Source organism: Trachurus japonicus, chromosome 1 (genome assembly GCF_045865225.1).
Source record: "Trachurus japonicus isolate A0001 chromosome 1, Traja_1.0".
NCBI lineage: Eukaryota > Metazoa > Chordata > Actinopteri > Carangiformes > Carangidae > Trachurus > Trachurus japonicus.
Genome location: NC_140907.1, coordinates 17,003,287 through 17,025,985, shown reverse-complemented (window position 1 = coordinate 17,025,985; position 22,699 = coordinate 17,003,287). Strand labels below are relative to the sequence as shown.

The window sequence follows — 22,699 nt, the reverse complement described above, 5'->3', positions numbered from 1 at the left end:
GTAACTACAAGGTAGTGGGCTGTATTATAAAGTATTCTTTGTTATTCCCTCCTTAGTGTGCAACTACACTGTAGTTGTCCTGGAGTTACCCAGTACCTTCTACTACAGCTGTATACTACTGTCTAAGTAGAACCAGTAAGTTAGAACACAGTTTGTTTCACGAGATAACATCATCTGAAAGTACAGTAATACAAAGACAAAACTAACTGAAGTGTCAACAACAACAAAAAGAATACTTTATAATACAGCCCGCTACCTTGTAGTTACTGGGTAACTCCAGGACAACTACATTGTAGTTGCAGGACAATTACAGTGTATTTGCACACTAAGGAGGGAATAACAAAGAATACTTTATAATACAGCCCGCTATACCTTGTATTTACTAGGTAACTCCAGGACAACTACATTGTAGTTGCAGGACAATTACAGTGTATTTGCACACTAAGGAGGGAATAACAAAGAATACTTTATAACAGCCCGCTACCTTGTAGTTACTGGGTAACTCCAGGACAACTATATTGTAGTTGCAGGACAATTACAATGTATTTGCACACTAAGGAGGGAATAACAAAGAATACTTTATAATACAGCCCGCTACCTTGTAGTTACTGGGTAACTCCAGGACAACTACAGTGTATTTGCATACTAAGGACAGGATAACAGTGCTCACATACAGGGAAATTAAGATCTACTTGCATTAAAGTTTATGAATGATCATGGATGTGTCATGTGTTTTCTGTTTAATAAAGAATAAATAATAAAAACATTTTCTATCTCTGAATGATTCATTATTGTGGATGTAGTTTGTGTTTTGCCCTTGGATGACAGAACTAGACTTTCATTGATGTGCATTTTAGAGAGGTAAGTTTGCTACCAGCCAGCCTGTTATTGACCAATTTCCATGCTCTATACCATTTCTCAGTATTCCAAACCATACAATTAATTAATGAATAATAAATCTCTGGAATAGAGGTGAAATTTTCCTGCTGACAATAAAAAAAATGGATTGTAACAATTGTGCTCATATTGTACAGTATACTATTTAATTTCTAATATAGGTTAAAATCATTGGTGGGAAATGACCAGGAGTTACACTGTAAGTCCGGGCAAAGTAGCACGTAATTGTACGGGAGTTACGCTCTAAGACACAGCCTAGTTATACTGTAAAATGCGGGGAAATTATTGGCGGGGTGAGCGAGAGTTACTGTGTAATTTGGTGTAAAGTAGGACAGGAGTTACGTGCTAAGACGCAGCCTAGTTATACTGTAAAACCGTGAGGCAAGTGAGCGAGACTTACTCTGTACTTGTGTGGAAGTTGGTGTAAAGCAGGATGTAAGTTAACCGGAGTTACGCGCTAAGACGCAGCCTGTAAAACCGTGAGGCAAGTGAGCGAGACTTACCTGTACTTGTGTGGAAGTTGGTGTAAAGCAGGATGTAAGTTAACCGGAGTTACGCGCTAAGACGCAGCCTAGTTATACTGTAAAACCGTGAGGCAAGTGAGCGAGAGTTACTCTGTACTTGTGTGGAAGTTGGTGTAAAGCAGGATGTAAGTTAACCGGAGTTACGCGCTAAGACGCAGCCTAGTTACACTGTAAATGCACGGGGGAAACAGGGGGGGAAGTGAGCCGCAGTTACTTGGTACTTGTGTGAAATAAGAGGCAACCTACGCGGAAAGAGAGCAGTACGCTCTAAGTCGCGGGCCGTATTATGTAGTGTTACCGATTGTCCAAATAGTCTCTGAGTAATTGAGAAAAATGTGAAAAGTGTTGCAACTGTCCCCAGTCTCCCCTAATGTTAAATTCTCTCAGCAATCACAATATCAACAAGTGTCAAGTGTCACAACCACAGAGATCAACCACAGAAGAAAATGTTCCATTCAACTCACCAATCGGCTGTAACGTCTCCTTTAATGGCAATGTTTGCGCAGGTTATAAGGGCCATCTGTGAGGAACACGTACATTGTTGTCTTCCAATTTCATGTTGCCATTATACGTGATCATGCTGCATCTATTTCTGCTTAGTCTCTTAGGTAATTGTTTTGCGAAACTTTTTGAAATGTAATTGAATTGTCCTAATGAATTCACACAGCAGATTTTGTATGTTAAATGCTTAGCAGGTAGCCTATTTGATGTAATGTGAGATCCCATCACACTGGTCACATGTTAACCTGCTTTTGTAATTGTGTTTGTATTTCAGAAGTTGTTGTTTTGGGTCATGAATGGACCTCTGGATCAGCGACTGAGGTTAAAGTCAGACCTGGAGACAACATCACTCTTTACTGTGACTGCAAAAAATCAGGTGGAGCAAAAATAGTGTGGTACAGGAACTGTTCTCACGAGTACCAACCATCTCTTGTTCTGAAGCTGGAACGCAGTGATTCCAATGTTCCCAGTAATTTTGACCATCATTTTCAATTTGTGAGAAATGATTCCTCTGACTCCTATGACCTACTGATCGTGAACATCACTGAGTCCGATGAGGGTCTCTACTACTGTGCGGCTGATCGGACCAGAGTTCATATAAGTAATTACACATATGGCAAAGTCACAACGAGGATCCAGCTTTGTAAGTACTCTGATCTAAGTTATTTTTATCTGTAAATTATCAGTACAGTTACTTTCACTGTTTCACAAACTGATCATCATAGATGTGAGCCATAGCACATTTCCCAATACAATACTGTCTGTACCTAATACTGTATGTCATTAAAATTGTTATAAAATGAAGATGCCATTGAGATATTAAAGCAGGGTTTAGAATATAAGTGTGAAGAAATATTTACTTTAAAATGTTCTTTTCAAAAATTTAATTTTCTTTTTTTCCAAGACCTACAGTAATTCAAATGCAACTGTTATCAGTACATCCATGCTTGTGAATTATCAGTTTTCACATAACACACCCTTATTTTATTTTTAAAATACTGGAAACATGCACACACAAAAATGGAACGGCAGTTTGACAAGCTCTAAACTTTGTTTTTGATATAGACTCTGATCAACCTCCTCTGTGTGAGACTCCACAAGACTGCGGTGTATGCTGGACACTGCTGTCCTCTCTGTGTCCAGCTGTTCCTGTTCTCTCCTCTGCCCTTTCTCTCTTGTTTTATCACCTTTGTCAGCGAAAAGGTACCTGCTGTGCACTAAACCCAGCCCTTATTTTCTCAATTCACTGAGTATTATCTTATCTTTACATATTTTTGTTGAGAATCATTTATTACTGTGGATTTTTTTCCATTCTCTTATCTACAGAATTCATTATCATTTTGTTATTTATCAGATGTTAATGAAACTTAAGACAATTTCTTCTCCCTAAAAGTATTGTGTCTTATGTGTTCATTCCTGCAGCTAAAGAACATCAAACTGACAGGAACGGATCTGACAGCAGGAGGTCTATAGGCAGAGATAACCAGGTAATTTAAACTGATAATTTTTATCCTGTGTATAAATCTTTCTCATATATATGACCCTGAAGTGAAAATCACAATGGCAAATCGGAAAACACAACAACAAATCAGAAAATACAACAACAAAACAGAAAAAAACAACGGCAAATCAGAAAACGCTGACAAGACTGGTGTCAGAACCCAAATGTACAACTCAAACTCAGTTTCAAAATTAGTTTATTTTGGCAAGGCGCAAACTAAAAATCACTCTTTCGAGTTAAAACGAATATAACAAAAAAAACACTCTTTCAAAGAAAACAACAATAGAATCACTCTTTCAAGGAAAAACAAGAGTTATAGCCGTGATAGCCGTTTTCCCACTAAAATTAGCGGGTCGACGCAGGTTTTTTAAACGCGGGTCGACCTGCTAACAATCGGCATTTGGCCCCTTTCCCATTGACCAAAATGAGCCGAGTCTGACCCCCCGCTGCGGAGTCAGACAGAGCATAAACCAGTCGCCCCGCTCTCATCCGCGGTGTCATGCCACAGCCGCCCGCCGTGGAGTGTCCGTCCGCCGAGGCAGACGAGGCATCTGGCTGACCTGGAGCACCAGGACCACGGAGGACAGCGAGTCTGCCGCGGCCCCAACATGGGGACAGCTCTCCATTCCGACACACCTCCACTTCGAAACACCGCTGTTCCGACACCCTCCCCCCCGCAGTCCAAGGTACTGAACCGCGTGACGTTGTTTACATTCTGCTTTGTGGCTTGTCTGTGAACTCCGTTGTTGGAGATCTCCCACACGGTAATAGAAATACACCCCCCCCCCCCCCCCCCCCCCGCTCGAGTGCAGCTGAACCCAGTTTCAGCTCACAGGGGCGTGAGGCTGCTGCAGCCGCCGCTCGCGCTGACAGCTGACTGAGGGAGATGCTTTGGTTGGGCTTAGGCAATGAAGAAAGGAGTTGGTTAAGTTTAGTAAAAAGACCAGGTAGAGGCTAGACAGGCTAGAAGCATAATGAACATTATATGTCATTAATATGAAGTATTTGCTTGTTTTGCAGTTAATTGTGCACATGATCCGTTTCGACCCCAAAAAGGAAAAAAGGATCAATGCGCACTGCGCACTGGGGGTTTCCCCCAATAGCCTTTTCGGAATAGCGGGTCTTTAGAAAAAATAGAAAACCCCGCTATTACGATGAATGGAAGTCTATTGTCGGAGAGGCGGGGCTTCGGAAAGGCGGGGTGTAACCCCCCAACACGTCAGTTAAACAGACTGTCGCTTCTTTTCGTTTTTTTCAATCGTTTTTGGTCAGTGTTGTTTGATCTTTTGATCCCAGTCTCGAATGAGCGGAGCAGAGCTTTGTTTTGTACGTGATACGAGACGCGACCGGTGCAATAACGTGGCATCACGTAACGCTCAGCGTCATCACGTAAATTAGCGAGTTGACCCGGGTCTGGCGTTCCGACTGCAAGCCGATCGGAGCAGAGCCGATTAAAGGCGATTTTAACCCGCATCGCTTGCCATGTCGTTTGACCCGCGTCGACGCGGGTCGACGTGGCTCGGTGCGCCTTTCCCACTGCCACCAAAAGCCGATTGTTAGCGGGTTTAAATGGGTTTTTTGACCAGTGGGAAAGGGGTATCAGGTTCTATGAATCCCGGATGACTGCCGGAGACGATGCGGAGACTGGATATCTCCGTCTCGCACATGCAACGGGTGGAACCACTGAAATCTTCTCGCAAACACACCAAGATGTGGTCATCCGGGATTCATAGAACCGTAGTTACATCAGTAACTCTCGTTCTATTTCATCCCTCCTGACCATCAGAGACAGTGCTTTAAGCACTGGATGACAAGGAACAAGGAACACACCAAACTCACCTTAGGACTCAGACTGCAGAGAGGGGGCAGCCACGTTGACGCAGTAGAATCGGGCAAAGGTGCTGGGGGAGGAACAGGAGGCTCCAGTGCAAGCCTTATGGCCCGCAACTCCAGTACATTGATGTGCAGGGTGCTGTCCTGGGGAGACCACCACCCCTGTGCGGTCAACCTCTGCCAGACAGCCCCCCAGCCCTTGGGGCAAACATCTACCATCACAACCTCCTTGCGGGACAGGATGGAGCCCATAAGCATCCCTGTGGACAAAAAAGCCCGTTGGGACCATGGGGCCAGGGCCAGGACACACCTCCATCACCGTGTCACCCTGACCCTCCTCAGCCTGTGGCGCTTGGCGTCCACCTCTGGAGGGGGCACAGCTTCAGCAGGCCTAGCAGGACCACTGCTGCGGCCACTGTCACCTTGCCCACCAGTTGATGCCATGTAAAGCCCTTTGAGACAAACTGTTTGTAAAAACGGGCTATACAAATAAAATTGCCTTGCCTTGCCTTGCCTTGCCTTGCCTTGCCTTGTAACACCTGTCGGTAGAAGACCACCTTGCCCCTCCTGAAACAGACAAGAGAGTCTAAGATGTTGCTTACCCTTGAAGAAGACAGACAGGCCTTCATGTCTGCGGTGTCCAGCTCCATCCCCAGGTAGGTGACCTGCTGCAATGGCTCCGGCCCGAAGGGCAGCACCCTGAATTGATAGTGCTGCCACGAGAAGGCGAACCTCAGGAACTGCTGGTGATGGGGTGCGATAGGTACGTGAAAGTACACGTCCCTGAGATCCAGGGGCTGGCCCCTGATGCTGGCGGTTCCTGTCCGCGATGGGGAGCCATTTGGTTCAGCTCTCCCAACAGCTGCTGCACCTTTGCCGTGAGCTTGCCCCCTTTGGCCCTCTTCTCCACCGCCACCCCCCCACCCCCACCCCGCCAGCGTCTCCACTGATCTGTACCGAGACTGTTGTTATTCCTTCACCTGAGTCAAATGATGCTGTGTGTTAAACCACACTGTGGTCCGTAATCGAGGTGCAGACGAGCGAGTTTGGAGCTGACGAGCGGATCGAAAAAAGAGAGACGGACAATGCGGCCCCGCGATCACCCCCATGCCGACCCCACCCCCGCTGAGGAGGGGGGGTTGAACCCAGACTCGCTGCATGGAGGACGACGGCGACGTCTGTTTGCTGTGACAGCAGAACGATCCTGTCTAGGAGCTGTCCATGGTTATTTAACCAAAAGTCTTTGAAATATCAAACAAAGAGAACTATGGACTGTGGAAGTTTGAATAGTCAAAATACATAAGTTATCATGACATGAACCCTATGTTGCGGTGTAAAAAAAAAAAAAAAAAAAGGACAGTTGATTTGGTGGCAACCCGGCTTTACGGGCGGGGCGGGGGCCGGGGCCCCCACGGTATGCGGGGGTATACTTTACGGCCCAGGGTAGTAGCTACAGCTTTTACTATACAGAGTCATTTTAGTAGTTTGCACTGTTTTAACAGACGATCCATTTAGAGCAGTGTTTCCTTTTCTTCTTGTACAGTAGGCCTACTATATTAATCATAAATCTCCATAAGCCATTAGTCTGCTGTGGAGAAGCTTCAGTGCGTTCGTTCCCTTTGCTTTGGGCCATTTCATGATATTTTCGGCACTCGACTGGTGTGGGCTTGGAGGTGAGGCTTGAATTAGCGTCAAGTGGAGTCAGCTGATCTCGTTTGATGGAACGGGTCGGGGCTTGGTTTGGAGTTCTCTACAGATCTTACAAAACGCAAACATACACATTTATTGGCGTAGGCCTACAAGAAACGTTCACTTGAAGTCGCAGTGGTCCGAGGGAGGTGAGGTCATGAAGTTACCTCTGTTTCTGCCAGGTGAGTATGCGTTCAAGTTAACAGGGCACCGTCGGACGTGAGATGTGTTTAAAAACTTTTCACCTACTCAGACCTAGCTTCTCAAAGTAGTTTTAAACTTCTGGAATCACGCTGCATTTAAAGCATTTAGGAAGGAAGGTATAAGTCAGTGCAGACCATTGTATTTTCAAACAATCAACTCATGTGTTGTGTTTTTTGTTTTGCCTTTGTGTTCACTGATTTGTTGTTGTGTTTTCTGATTTGCTGTTGTGTTTTGTGATTTGTTGTTGCGTTTTTTAATTTGTTGTTGTGTTTTCTGATTTGCCGTTGTGATTTGCACTTCAGGGCCACCGCAGGGAAGTTCATCACAGAACACCAAACACTAGAGGACATGAAGATGTGTGTTTAACACAAGTTGTGTACCGTGTTAAGGCTGACTAGACAGACTGACTTGCTTCCTTCAAGTAGAAATTAAGAAGAGTGCAAGGCATTGTGAGACCATGCTTAGGGATGATTTATTATCAGGTCCATGATCAACCAGGTGACAATGCTAACCAACATTTTCACAGTTTTAAATTTACTTTGTTTATCATGGATTTTTTTTTTTTACTCATTATTAACCATCAGGTAATATAAATGTGAACTGAATTACTTCTCACTGTGATTGATTCTTTACTTGTCACTGTTTCAAAACGTTAGATGCTCTATAAGGAAAAAAATCCAAATGAAAATTTCAATTACAGGCCAGTCTGAATTTTTTTGTTGTTAATTGTCCAGTTGGTCCTCATTTTAACTATTGTGTTTCTCATGTGTTTCATTTGGTGTAAAGAATGAGTCTGCTTTACAGATCTGCTTTTCTGAAATTGAATAAATTGAACTCAACTATGTTGTTGGTAAATGAAAGTGGAAGAAATGTGGTGTCAGACTCTCCAAGTGACTCTTCCAATCTGACCTCTAGTGGAAAAATAGGGCACAGCACCAAAATAGTTGGTCAAACAGCACAAACTATACTGTTCTTCTTTAATTGACACTGTGCTGGGATAACAGGGTCCTCAACAGTAGCTACAAAGCTGTTCTATTCAAACATCTAAGTCTAAATGATCAGATAATCAAAACGAAAACAACATCAATGTTGACTGAAATAATTTATAGATAAAAATGAGGGTGATTGGTATTGTAGAACAATGCACAACATCTTCTTTTCCTCTTTTTTACATTGTTTATTTCCTCCTTCGCCAGTTGTTAATAAACCATAACCATAGCAATAAAAAACAACTGCCTAAAAGAAATCATATTTTCATTCTAAAATTCAGCAGATGTCAACATCTAAGACAATGTGGTGGGGGTGGGGGGTGGAGGGGGGCATACATTAAGTACACTCAACACTCAAACACAAAAATTAAAGACATGAAAATAACTTTCCAACGAACAACTTTAAAATCAATTAAAAGCTACATTTTTTCATTTAAATTAAAAAAAAATAGTCAATGTACTGACTCTGTCTGTAAACGATAACAGAAACATAAATAAAGCATTCAAAATATGCATTTAAATGCAATAAAATATAAGATTTTCACATTTGCCACATTTTAGCAAGTAAACCGCTCTTGAGTATTTTTCAAAGCCAGAATGAATATTTATAAATCTTGGATTTCCCCAAGCTGATCCACAGGATCAGGATAAGGTCTGATGCTGGGTCAATATGGCTATGTTGAGGCTGATCTATTTCCAAACTTGAAGGCTTTGTTTGTTACTGGAACAGCAACTGTCAGAAAATGCCCCACTGCCCTTTATAAAAGCATTACTCTGTGATTGAGGTATCCATGAGTGAATAGTAGAGGGCACAAAATAAATCAATAAAGACAGGGCAGCCAACAGTTTCAGTGATGACAGTCTTTTGCTTCAGGCAACAATGTAATAAAAATGTTACTTTGTGTCTATTTCAGCAAGATCTTGCCAGTGAATCACACCTTAAAAGTGCTGATGTTGGTTGCATTAAATTATGCTTTAGATTAAAAGAGGCTGGCTAAAACCATGTCCAAGACCTCTTTATGCATAGGGATATACATAATATGATAAGAAACCATTAAAGGGAAATGCTTTTTGTTATCAATGCTAAGTTTTCTGCACAAAGACCAACCTAGCTGTCAAACATTTAAGGACCCTGAAAACTTTAAAAAATATTTTAAATCCTGCAAAATGCAAACAACAATAAAATGTAAAGTCAAGAGAAATACAATCTGAGACTTAAAACCTCAAAAAATATTTTTGCTAATCTGCTTAAGCACTACTGTATTGTTTGATAATTTATTGGCTAAAACCCTTATAACTAATCAGATTTGGATTCAAATGTTTATAAAACCTGACTGATACAGACATTTCCACCTGATTGATGTAAATATTGACGTTATACTTTTTCAGCTGAATCCCACAAAGAGAAAAAAAAAATCAAAAATACAGAAATCTTTCAAGTGATATAATCAAAACTCTTCTAAATATGGTCTTCACATAGGATTCATATGATCCTATAGGATCATACTCCAAGTACAAAACTGAATTATAAAACAGTTTTTCAGGGCTTTTCAATTGCCTTACTGATTTTATTAACAAAAATGTCAGACCAGACTTTCCTTCATCATAGACAGGATTCAAATAAAGATCAGGGGGGAAATATGTTATTGAGCCATCACTGATCAAATTTCTCTCAGAACAGAATGTTTTCATTTTCTGCTGCATTAATGTCTTAATTGTAGGTTTGAATTCAAGCATTGCTCCTGTTGTACAGAAGAGCAGCATCTGTTGAAATATCATTTAATCCTTCAACCATAGGCAAAGCATCTAAAATCTAAAATAATATATGGTATCAACCATATGTCTCCATAAGACTTATTAAAGAAATAATCTTAAAATATAAAATAAGTTAGTAAAAATCCCCTACTGAGCCTCACATTGATCTCCTTACATACGTGTGCAACTATGTGCCCAAAGGTACTATATGTTCTTAACCATCATACCTGTATCATGATTCTATCAGTGCAAACTGATGGGACCATTAATATCTCAATGAGGCTCTGAAACTTGTTTGGTTCAATAAAATGTTAACAAAAAGAAAACATTACTGGCTGATTGTCAGAGTTTCTGTAGGCCACTTTGATGCTTCTCTGCAGTTGATTCATGTTTCTTTTTAAAAAGATTTTTCAGCTTCATGGATCTCTTACTCTTTTCCTTATCCTTGGTTTTCTCATCTCCAGTCTCAAGTGGTGATGCAGGAGATGGGGGGCGAGCCCTTGGTGGTGGCACAGGTTTCTCCATCTCTGATTGCAGCCTGCTGTGAGGCAGGTTCGGTGCTGAGGCAGAGAGGCTGGTTGCAGTTGTTGCCGTGGACTTCTCAAGGATTCCATCATACACAAGCTGGCTCAATGGGCCCATGGTGAAAAGGTCTGATGAAGAGCTCCAATGCCCCTGGGAGGTCACCATAAGATCTGGCTGTCCAATTCGACCTGGAGATGAACTTGTTTCAGTTGCTCCTAACTCCTCCCTCATTGTTAATTGTTTATGTATTTCCATTGGAACATCAGCTCTATCCCAATTTCTTTCCATGGGATTGTTTGTGGAACTGTCAGTATCTTCTCTTGGCATTCTTGGTATTCTCCTTCTTAGGGAACCAGCAGATGTCTCAAGCTCATCTCTCAATATTTTTCTATTTGTTGATGGTTCCAAACAAAACTCTTGCTTCTCTGCAGATGGCGACATATCTTGGAGTGCATCAAATTTCTCTCTGGGTATCATCTTCAGAGAAGCAGTATCTGCACTATACTCCATCTCCTCTCTAGATATCCTTCTTGGTGGTGCTCTTATGTTCTCAACCATTTTGTCCTTTGCTAATGCCCTCACAGAAGAATCAAGCTGGCATTCTGCTTTATTCCATGGAAGCTTTCTAGAACCTGCGTCTAAGGACATCCCCATTGATTCTCTTGTAACCCTTCTGGATACTGAATCAAATAGATGCTCGGCATCATCTCGCATCATCATTCTTGAGGCACTGTCTACTGAACCTCCCATCATACCTCTTGATATCTTCCTTGGTGCCTTCTTGATATCTTCCTTTGATGTATCTGTTGATGTTTCTAGTTCATTCCAAAGGATCTTTCTCACATCCAGAGGTAACTCGCCTCTTTCTCTATATATATTCCTTGTAGCAGTGTCCATCAAATCCCCTTTCAAATCCCTCTCTACTTTCCTGGATGCAAATTCTGTATCAAGCTCACTTGAAAGCCCCTTTCTAACTGTAACATCCATGGGTACTTCCATCCTGTCTCGGGATATCTTTCTTGACGCAGCCTCTATCAAAGACTCTTCTTTGGACATCTTCAAAGAAGGGGATTCTAAAGATGTATCCAGCACAGAAGCTTCAAGTCCTTCTATGGAAACTTTACGAATTGGCAATTCAAAAACAGCTTCCACTTCTTTACTCAAAGGCTTTGTATTGGAGCTGTCCGCAAGCAGCTCAGTGTCATTGTGATAGAGCTTTTGAGAGGAAGAATCAACAGTGGGACTATGCAAGATTTTGCTGAGAGGAGGTGAAGTCATATAATCAGTGTCTGAGTACAACTCTTGTGAGTCTCTATGAGTGAAAGAAAGGAAAGGAAGAATAAAGGGGGGAAGAAACAAAGAAGGAAAGAAGGAATTAGGAATGAACAAAGTGGCTCAATGCAGGTGTTGAAACTGTGTAAAAACCATTAAAAGCCATGAAAAATTGTGGGCAAGCTGACGTACTGCTTCTTCAAAGTTTTTAAGATGAGCTCCTCTTCCTCATCAAAGCAAGGGTAAGGGGCTCGAATGGGGATGAGAAGATCAGGGTCTGGTGAGATTATGGCAGCTGGTGGCTGAGCAATGACACCAGGGCGACGTGGCCGACATATGTTGGATCCACGTGTTCGAGGAGAAGGCTTTATCGGTAGAGCTGGAATTGGAAGACAGCAAAAAATGAACTAATCAACAAAAACGAGTCTATATAACATGTCCATAACGGTACCTTAAATGTGTGGTAATACCACCAAATTATGTTATGTGTTTCTAGAAGTTTGGTGATTGAACTGGTAAACTACTGTATGCCAATATTCTAGTCAGCCACAAACATCCATGTTAATTAACTGCCATGACTCCAACAGACACAGGACTGAACACCGTGTACAGAAATGGGGATCAAAAATATACATAAAAATCACATTTCCTGTTATTTACCTGGCATCTGTGTCAAGATGGGAGAAGCAGACTCCTCCAAAAGATCTTCAATAGAGCTATGTAAAGAGCTATGGTATGAACAAGGTGGCTGGGGCACTCGGGGCAAACCCAGGGTAACAGGGTCTGTGTAAAGCTGCGTAGTGAGATTTGCTAAGCCAGGATTCCTGATTATGGGGAAGCAACAGAGGCGCTCAATCTGCTGCCATCGATGGAGACGCTCCCGCAGACAGGCTGTTACTTCAGACAAGGCATTCCTTTGGGAGACACAGAGTGTTTCAGAGTTTCACAAACATTACCTTTTACATATTTACTGGAGCAGACACATTTGCACAATCTACACTTATGACTTACTTTGCCTCCAGGATTTTGTGGTCAACCTGGTCTAGAGAGGAACTGTGGGCAACATGGAGAGTCCCCAGCACAGAACTCCTCTTCTTCTTAATCCTCTCTGCCTGCAAGTAAGTAGGTCAATCAACAGGAAGAGGGTAATTGAGAAGAGATCAGATCCATTATCACCAGTGACATAACCATAAACAACTATGAGATTAAGAAAAAGATAAATAAATGTTGATTCATATTTTTCAAGTATATGTATTCTTTTGGTTGTTTCTTTTCTTCCTCATGCATTACCTCTTCTTTAGCAGTGGCTAGCTGTAGTTCTGCGCTGTGCTTCTTGACATTGTAGTACTGGACCTCTACCTCATGTGTCAGCTGTAGCCACTGCTGGAGAGCCTCTGAGGCATTCCAGGTAGCCTGCATGTCCTTCTCTGCCTGCTTCAGTGCCCCGCGTACCTAAAAGGATGCCATCAGACAAATGGTAGACATCACTGTCAAGAATTGGTGCAAAATAGCTGTCACAGCAAATACAAAGTTATTTGTATGGTATACCTGTTCAAGCTCTTCCTCTGCATATCGGAGGCGGCTAAGCTCAGTGACAGCTCCCTGCCTCAGCTTGTGCAGACGGTGTGCTTCCTCCTGTGCCCCCATGATCTCATCCCGCATCTTCTCCTCCAGATTCTGTTTCTCCTCTGCAACATTACGCTTCTCTTCCTGGGCTTGCTCCAGTCTGAGAATGTGAAATGAATGCATGCATAGTCAATACATTTCTGGTCAGTACGCTCCCAGTACCTACAGAGATCTGACTGGGACCACCAACGAGACAGCTGTTGCAAGGCCACCAGAAATAATTCTGGTGTATTTCAAGTGTATAGTATTCCTTTTGTATTATGCTGTCACCATCAGGTCAGCTGAGAGAATCAGCACTATACAGCTCAGTGGGCTCTAATTTTGTAGACCTGGCGCAGGCCAACGGGATGTGTCCAGGTACTCCTCTGTCCCGCCTCTTTTCTAGGGAGGAAACCTGTGTTTTGGTCCGGAAGGTCCAAGCTCACAGTGGCAGAATATATGGTAACACAAACAGACCTCCACAGACTGATAAAGCACCACTAATAAAGACACTCATATTTAATAACCTATAATTAAACCCAGTGTAACAAAGATGAGTAGTGTGCACAGATCACAACATAAACAAATACCATGCGTTGCCGAGCGCCTCTCTTTTTCTCTTTTCCTTGAAATTATATATACTGTATATACTCACTGTCTGGCTAGTTTCCATTACACATGACAAACGCCTTTGATCTGTCAACAGATGTGACGGGACAATTGATATAGATATATGTGCTGGTTCAGATAGTTGCATTGAATAGTGGTTGTTGTGATTATTTATTGCATCGAAATGTGCCTGACATTCTGGTGTTATGCCAGACGAAATTACCACTGTGCCACCTTGCGCTGCGCCACAAAATTAGAGCCCAGCGAGTGCAAAAGGAAAGTGCTGGTTCATGGGAAGATAAACCACATAAAATTCTACATCAGCATAAATAACTGGATTGTTTCAGCTGGTAAAAGAGACTAAATCACATCATGCACAGCAATACATACCACTGCTAGTCTGCTGGTACACCCAGTTGGATGCCCTAACTGATAATGCTAAGATAATGCAGGTAATTTATAGACTATGCCTGACTACCTAACATAATCCCACATCAAACCTTAAGTATCCATTTAAAACAAAGTTATTTAGTTAATGTACATCAAGTGACAGACAAAGAAGAACTACTAAATACTCACTGTTCCTGTAGATCAATGAGACTCTGTTCAGCACTCTGGAGACTTTCCAAATCTTTCATCATCTTGGATATGTGGACTTTACTGGCTTTGTTCTGAGCCTGTGCAAACCAGCAGCCTCCAACTCCCATCACCACTGACACAATTAGCAGCAGATCCTTCATGTAATTATGAGGGGGACCTGTAGTGGAGTGGACAGACAATTATTAATGGTGAATGTATCATAAATGATTCAAAACGTGGAGCATCATGGAATAAGCCATAAGCATATCATGCAGATTTTCATTGACAAAATGTTTTAGCCTCTTAAAACTCCCATACAAGAGTGTGCATGTGTGCACTAAAAATGTTTCTTATGATGTTAACTATTCTATTTGTCAAAAAATGTAAACTCTTTTTAAAATTTAATTGGCACTTCCTGAGAGACACAGTACACGGAAGGCATACCAGTTACTGCCCATCAAATATTTGTATGTAAAGTAAAAAGGCCAGTAGGCAGGACAGGAACAGATATTCTCAAGAGGCTTAGCACGTTCTTACGTGTTGGCGGCCCAAACAGAACTACGTCCAGAGCTTTAATGTTGAGCTTCTGTTTGTCTCTCTGGTCCTGAACCCTCAGATGGACACTCAGGAATGAAGGCTCATTAGCTGCAATCCTGCACACAGATGTCACAGACAGTGTTCAGCTCAACTGACTTGTTATGACAGTGACTTGCTTTGACAACAGCACACAACAGAGAAGTCAGTCTTGGTTGACTGACGTATCATCATTGGCTATTCTCACCTGGGGAGTGTGTTTCCATTGACCTTAAAGTCTTTAAAGTTCCTCTCATACTGTGGCAACTCAACAAACTCCTTCAGCCAGCGAAGCACGTCATCTTGAGTCCAATTATGGACTGGAAATTGAAACAAGGAAATAAAAAGTCAGGCAAAGTGGAGCTTGACACTTCAGGAAAAATCAAATGAAAAAATAATGCAGATGCACACACCTTCAGATGACTTCCAGCCCCTCCAGAGTTCCTCAACCGTGATGTGCTGATCTTCTCTGTGCAGGTTGCTGTGCTTGTTGGTCTGCTGCAGCTTCATGTCTTCAATGATGAACTGCATAAATGAAGTGTTGCATGAATAAAGAAGAATTTCAACCACAAATTTGAGCCAAAAGCCAGGTTACGTGTCACCAGCACACAACATTGGACGAGCATAAACTCACAGCCTCCACATCCAAAATAAATTGGTTGGGTATTGCAGCATGTTATGTCCTTGGATTTCAATCTAGGAATAATGAGTGTGTGTTTTGGGATTGTATTTATTTAGAGTGGATGCAAAAGTATCCAGGAGCAGAGTGTGTATTGCAAACTTTAGTGGTTGTGTATATGTGGTTGTGTGTTACTGCTGTCTTGGAATGTGTTCTTGGCTGTAAACGGAGGCTTCATATGATGGCTAGAGGAATCTGAGGGCTGTGTTCTGATGAGCCCAGGCCCCTCCCGGACATTTCTATGGCAACCGCAACCTGAGCCCCTGGATACTGTATCCCTGCGCTGCGTTCTGGAAGGCAAAGGCATTCTGGAATTCTGGGTTTACTATCAATGTCACATCCAACTAGCGACTTGCCGTCTCGCTGGACAAAATACTTCTCTACTCTAGATACTATTTACGCTGAAATATTAAACTGAGCACAAAAGAACACACAAATCACATTTGCACATATGCATGAACATGTTTTTATGTTCATGGTTTTAAACATGCACAGTACAATCTGCAGAGATCAGACTGATTACTTTTTTTATACAACTGAGTGAATATGTTAGTGTTGATGATGCAGTTGCTACTTTGAGTTTTGGTCATCATGCTTTTCTTTGCAACATAATTTGTGGTATGAAGGATTTTATTGATATATATATATATATATATATATATATATATATATATATATATATATATATATATATATCAATAAAATCCTATATATATATTTTTTTTTCTTTTATATATATATATATATATATATATATATATTTTTTTTTTTTTTTTTTTTTTTTTTTAAATAAAATTCATGCAATTAAAGAATTTTAAAAAAGAATTTTGATACACAGGTCTTCTCTCCTTTGTTTCCAGATGTTTCTAAAGAATATGAGAAGGTGATGTAAGGAAACGTTAAGATGAGTTACACTCTTAATTATATCTGTGAAGGTCACCAATGTTCCAGTATTCTTTTAGTCCAAACCAATTTTGTCACTGAGCCAAAAGCAAAAGTTATACTGTTGCTATCCTTGAAGTAGCATTTGACTCTACCACCAGCCAAGGCACCTGTTGTTGCACTGCTTTACCCTTTCTACTTTCCTGCATGCAAGAACATATAAGTGCTGGGATTTACAGCAAGAAGATAGGTTTAACATTTGATGATGAGCGAGTCCTACCTCAAGACTCTCCTCCACCTCAATCCCTCCATCCTGGTCATCGTCCATCATCTGATGGATGCTCCGCAGGGCCTCCAGACTGAAGCGATCTGCCTCGCTCATGCATGGTGGATACACCACAATGCAGGGGTCTAGGGTCAAGAAGTCAGTTACATTTTATGAATTATTACTTAATTGGAGGAATCGAAACTGTTCATCAATCCATCTCACTGTATCAGTTACAGGGATCCATCAATTTTGTGCATGTTCACAAGAAAAGCTAATCACATCTGCTTAGTACTGAGAAAATGACGTACTTTTGGCTCATGCAGTGAATTCATAGAGTGTGATCATCAAATCTCAATCTGCTCTGTCTGTCCAACGTTTTTAAATTTTCACAAAAAAACCCAATAAATCAATGGCCATGGTTTCTCTTACACTATAGTTTGTGTCAAAAAATGATTTATTTATTATTTAAATGTATTTTGCAGGACTTTCTATCAATTAAAGTTTAAATGCCCCTAAATTGTCTGCAAAGTACAGCTATTTCTATCCACATACAGTTGTCATATTAACACAAGAGAACAATCTCATTTCAAGATCCATTCATGAGCTTTTCATAGGGTCATGATGTAAAATTGTTTTGTCAACTGCTGTTTCCAAGAACAGAAGTGAATCTCAATCCATGTTTCTCACAGAAAAAAAGACAATACAGACTAACCTTCTTGTTTCTCAAGATTGTCATCATACCAAAGCCCAATGTCTAATATCTGCAAGCAGGGCACTAATGCACTTCTCATAGTTACTCTTGTGGAGTTATTTGTTTGTATAGCCTAATAATAATAGTCAGTCAAACCATGAATCACATGCGCTAAAATTGGCAGACTTTTGCAGACAATGTGTACTGGATGTACTTGGTCCCACAGCATTGAGAATTCTCTGGACAATAAGCCACCATGACAAATCAACAGTTGTTATAGGCTTTAAACTATACGATGTGTTCCAGCTGTAAGAGCAGTACAGGAACAGTAATGCAAGGGAAGATGACGCACAGATTTCCGTCATCTGTCAGTCTAGTGAGTCAGAGCCCATTTTTGTCTCTGTGACTTGAGAGTTTTGGTGCTCCAGGGATCTCAAGGGACTTGGGGGTCAAATGCCTGAAATTAAATCTATAATCATAGCCAGTCTCAAAAAACACTAGCCACTATGCCTTCAATGGAGAGAAGAATAAAAGTATGATAAAATTTGAATTTTGGAAGAAAAGAAATTGATAAATATTGGCATTTATCTCAGAAGTAGTCATAATTTGTATGTGGTGCAAATCCTCTTGCAAAGATGGTCTAGTAGTAGATTATCCTGCAAAATGATCATACTATGAGATAAGCATCAGGCATGCTCAGGGGGTTTCTATAGAAGCAGTAAGAAAACACAGAAATTAAGGGGATGGGACAATCTACAGTACAATGACTGTTTCTTTGTTTACTGCTTTAGTTGAGCTTTATTTTCTTGTAAACGTAATTATTTGGTATGACAATCAATAGTTCAGATTATTGACCATCTATTGTTTTATTTCACATTGCCAGTATACTGAAAAACATGAAAACATTTGGGATATAGGCCTATATCTGTTAGAGTGATCCATGTTTATCTTCTGTTTCCCACAGCAAGGGGACTGTAACACAAATGTACGGAGCAGTGACACTGATCCCCTGGCTGATGATGAAAGTTGTATTTCTTATTAGAGAGGAGACTTCTCAGCTGGATGGGCTATCACATATCAATGGTGTTTGCAAACGCCCTTTGAACAGTGTGTGTGTGTGTATATATGTCACTGGGGGAACTCCCCATACAACCCGAGTTTCACCTTTTCCACAGGTGAGCTGAAAGTGTTGTGATGGGCATAAAATTGAAATAGCTCCAGGAAGTCAATAAAAAATATATATCTGCTGGTGAAGTGGTGCAAGATTCAGTTACATCAAATGTTTTGTTTGACATAAAGGACAAAAAGGATGTTTGCTACCCATAAATAACATTTCTTTTAGAAATATTTTCTTTTTACAGTGTTCTGAGATTGTAATTAGCTGTTGGATGAGTTGAACCTGTTGAATCACAGTGTTTTAAAATGAGGCAGTTCACTCCATCATTCAGTATCAATTAATTAATTAACTTAAAAACAAACCAAACCTTATAAAACACTTACAAACCTTATAAAACTGTTATGCTCAGACTTGAGATGTGCAAACTGGACTGATGTGGTGCCAGCCAGTGTGCAGCGTTACTATTCTACAGAGGTTTGTCTTATGTTGGCTAGGTGCATCAGTCAGCACTTGGGCCTACCTGTTGGGTCGAAGCCTGCGCCCCCACCGGGGAGGGTGAAACCATGGAGGTCTTGCGCGGCCACAAAGACCGCAGCTGGGAAAAGGAGCAGCAACAGAGGGGACAGAGGCAGCATTGCAGGTGACGGGTAATACTGTCGTCCAGAGTTGGGGAAATTCCTCAAAACAAATGGGAAAATAATTTATTCGGCACCAACCCCTAGTTAAGGAGGCACCGGTGTCAGTCTGCGCAAAGCGTTAGGCGATCTGTGTTGCTATTACTGGTACAGCCAAGAAGCGAGATGTGATACTGATGATTCACTTGAGAAATTAAATCAGACAGCCTGCAGTGTGCAGCCTGAACTTTAGAACAGCGCACAAAAAAGTTTCAAAACACTTTGCTTTGATGATTTGCAAAGTCATCCAAACACAATGGCTGTGCGTAAAAGTTCCCCAAAGTGGATATCCAAAGAAACGCCACGCTTCGCTATGAAAAGTCCATAGGCTGTCAGATAGAAACATCAGAAAAAACAGACCCGAGGGTGATCCATCCTTATTATCAATCCGCAGTTATAACTACACGTACAGCAGATCTCAGGACTTAAAAAAGCGCAGGAGAGCAAGTCAGGTCGATTATGAAGAAAACATCGGTTTATAATCCTCCTCTGGGAACACTCGCCTTCTCTGTTCCTCGAGTCCACTTGTCTGTTTTGGGTCGACTGGTGGTCTCTTAATAAGCCAGATGATCGCACTTATCCAGTTCTCTGTTGTCTCTTCTGTCAGTCGTTTCCCAACAGAGACGTCGAGCTGTGACGTCCTTGCGCCGAACTGAGTCTCTCTCTCTCTCTCTCTCTCCTTCTGGCAACAGGGGCCCCACCACTTTATTATGTTTCCTAAGCCAACCCCGCTCTCCAACCCAAATACAGTATGTAGCCTACATGGAGGTCAAAAATGTGTTTGCTACAGTGTTGATCCAGTGACCTCCATATGCAGATTTTGTTCTTTAATATCTCCAACAACAAGTGCAGAAGAACAACTGAACAGCTGCTAATAATGCACAATACTGAGAGGTAAAGCCACCCCAAGAACCACCATGACTAGATTATTTACTATCCTCCTGTTCCTGGCTTTACTGGCTCTGGCTCAGGAGGAGAATCAATTAAAGTCTTATTGACTTTGTTATGGGAAGTGCTGCTTGGGATCAAAACCATGCCAGGAATAGCACGTCATATGTCACGTCACGGCCTGACTGTCTGGGTCTGACAGTTGTAGCCCTGTTCATGGATCTCCGAGCTATGTGGATGGACCTAGCAAATGTCTGTACACCTGTTCTGGTTTTCTGATTATGTCTATATGTGGCCTGTGATTGTGATGTCTTTGACACATTTGAACAGGAACCATTGTATACATGGTGTCACTACCTGTCTCAAACTAAAATTTATAGTAGAAACATTTAAAAGTGAGGGACACAAACAGACCACACAACTCTCTCTCTCTCTCTCTCTCTGACACACACACATACACTAAGAGTAACAAAGTGTCAGATTTCATTCCAGCAATCTGGCTCCCAGTTTAAAAATAGTGGGGCAGATTTGACCTCTACCCTGTCACAGCATGCCCAAGTGGTAAGTGTCCAAGGCCTTAGCAGAACCTGTTTGAGTATACATACATTATATGTGCATTTTGATTATATACTATATGGGACAATGCAACAAGAGTTGATCAAGATCAAGCAAACTACCAAAAGGCCCCACTCTATGAAAAAAGCAGACATCTAAATACACACAAGTGACACTGAGCTTCAGCTCATTTTATTCTTTCACTGGCAGATTGATTCGCTTGCTGTGTGACAGAGTTTTGAACCAGGCTGAAAGATGCTGATATCATACATGGAGAGAAGCAGTGAAAAACAAAAGGTATTATATGTAGGCAAAGACATTAACGCCCCCAAACACAAGGCTGATGGAAAAATGCTCATGAAGCCACCAGTCTAATGACATGAGGAGGTTTGTGTTAGCATGCTAGCTCACAGCTGACCTTATGACAGCACTAAACTGCCTCACACCTGGCCTTGTTGACACCCAGTAGCACAGAGGGTAACTTGACCAGGCAAGACATCAAAGCAAGGCACGGATGAGAATGCGGACACAAAAAAGAAACTAACAAGGTAGGTGGAGGATCCATACTACAGTGACCAAAACAATCATTGATTTGTTAATAAGTTGTGCAAATGATAAAGAATCTCAGACCTTCACAGACTTGTGGAGAACTGTGTGGGGATCATACTGCAGTTTTGATGTAATGCTGAAGAAGTCCACAAACCTGCTGTAACAAGAAACATTTTCTACCAGTCAAGAGATGAAGCACCTGCAGTTCACTGCACCAATTAATCTGCTGTGGACCGAGTACGAAAAAAAAATATATGAGAGAATGGACGCAAAGGCTGATCAGACTGAGGCTCAGTGATGCTGGACTGCAACATATCTAGACAACAAATCTACTTTTAGTGAAAACAACTTTTGGTGAAACAACTTGAACGATTCACATCAAAAACTTCCAATTAGCAATACACAGACCTAGCTGCCACATTTACTTTCCACATATTCTTGAAAGATGATTTATGGCTTGATGCAAATCAGGACATGAGGCAGGACAGGTGCTGCAGGCAGCAGTGTTTAAAGCAGCATTAACTGTCATCCTGACTATCTTAGTGAGTCAATCATGTAAGTTGAGAGGGTAAAACAATCGCGGAATTTAAGTGTGTACAAAACTGTCATCTCATCACATGAGACCTGGGGCTTACGCACAGCTGATTGTACTAAAATTTGTTCTAGCATATTTGCAGTCAGATGCCGTGTTTGACAAAATGTGATTCAACAAGGTTCAATCCCAACGTGATGTTACAGATGAACAGCGATGGTAGGACTGCTAGCTACAAGGCAGAGACGGTGTTAAAGCTCTTCTTCCGACACATAAGCACAATCTCAAAAAGGACTGTTAAAGGCAGGAAGTCAAATTAACGCTTTGATCTTTAAGAGTGCTTTTCGTTTTCAGCATTCCTTCTATGTATCTTGACTTAGAAGAGCTCTTCAGTATTATGTTTAAGGGTGTCACAACTCTGACAAAAGAAGAGGATCTGATTATGTTCAGATATGACTTTAAGCACTCTAGTACAAAAACAGCATACTGATTACTAAACTTAGACCTTGCTCTCCCAGAATACACTGATAGTGTAAAATATTATCAAACACACACACACACACACACACTACTACACTCATCAAAAATGTCATTTTTGATACAGAGTGAGACTGATCAGCAGTCAAAAAGATCTAAAACAACTTACTGCAGCCAAATAGGCACATGTCTTTACTGTCTAGAAGAATAGTCTCATTGTTTTGTTTTATATCTTTTTACAGCATGTAAAATTGTTAAAACTTTCTGTAATGACATTTTAGTAAGTATGCATTTGGGTATCTAGTTCCAAAATTTAAAAAAAAAAAAAAAA

At 41.3% G+C, this 22,699-nt stretch overlaps 1 protein-coding gene across 1 annotated transcript; it reads right to left on the bottom strand.

Moving 5' to 3' along the window:
* Positions 1 to 9,740: 9,740 nt before the first annotated feature.
* stim2a (tromal interaction molecule 2a) lies at positions 9,741 to 20,042 on the bottom strand. Its single transcript, XM_085776545.1, has 12 exons — positions 19,214 to 20,042; positions 16,898 to 17,028; positions 15,470 to 15,581; positions 15,265 to 15,376; positions 15,021 to 15,136; positions 14,484 to 14,661; positions 13,239 to 13,416; positions 12,981 to 13,142; positions 12,702 to 12,802; positions 12,351 to 12,604; positions 11,883 to 12,069; positions 9,741 to 11,730 (listed from the first exon to the last, which is right to left on the bottom strand). The coding sequence occupies exons 1-12, from the start codon at positions 19,326 to 19,328 to the stop codon at positions 10,236 to 10,238; spliced, it is 3,141 nt and encodes a 1,046-aa protein (XP_085632671.1). The 5' UTR covers positions 19,329 to 20,042; the 3' UTR covers positions 9,741 to 10,235.
* Between the last annotated feature and the right edge of the window lie 2,657 nt (positions 20,043 to 22,699).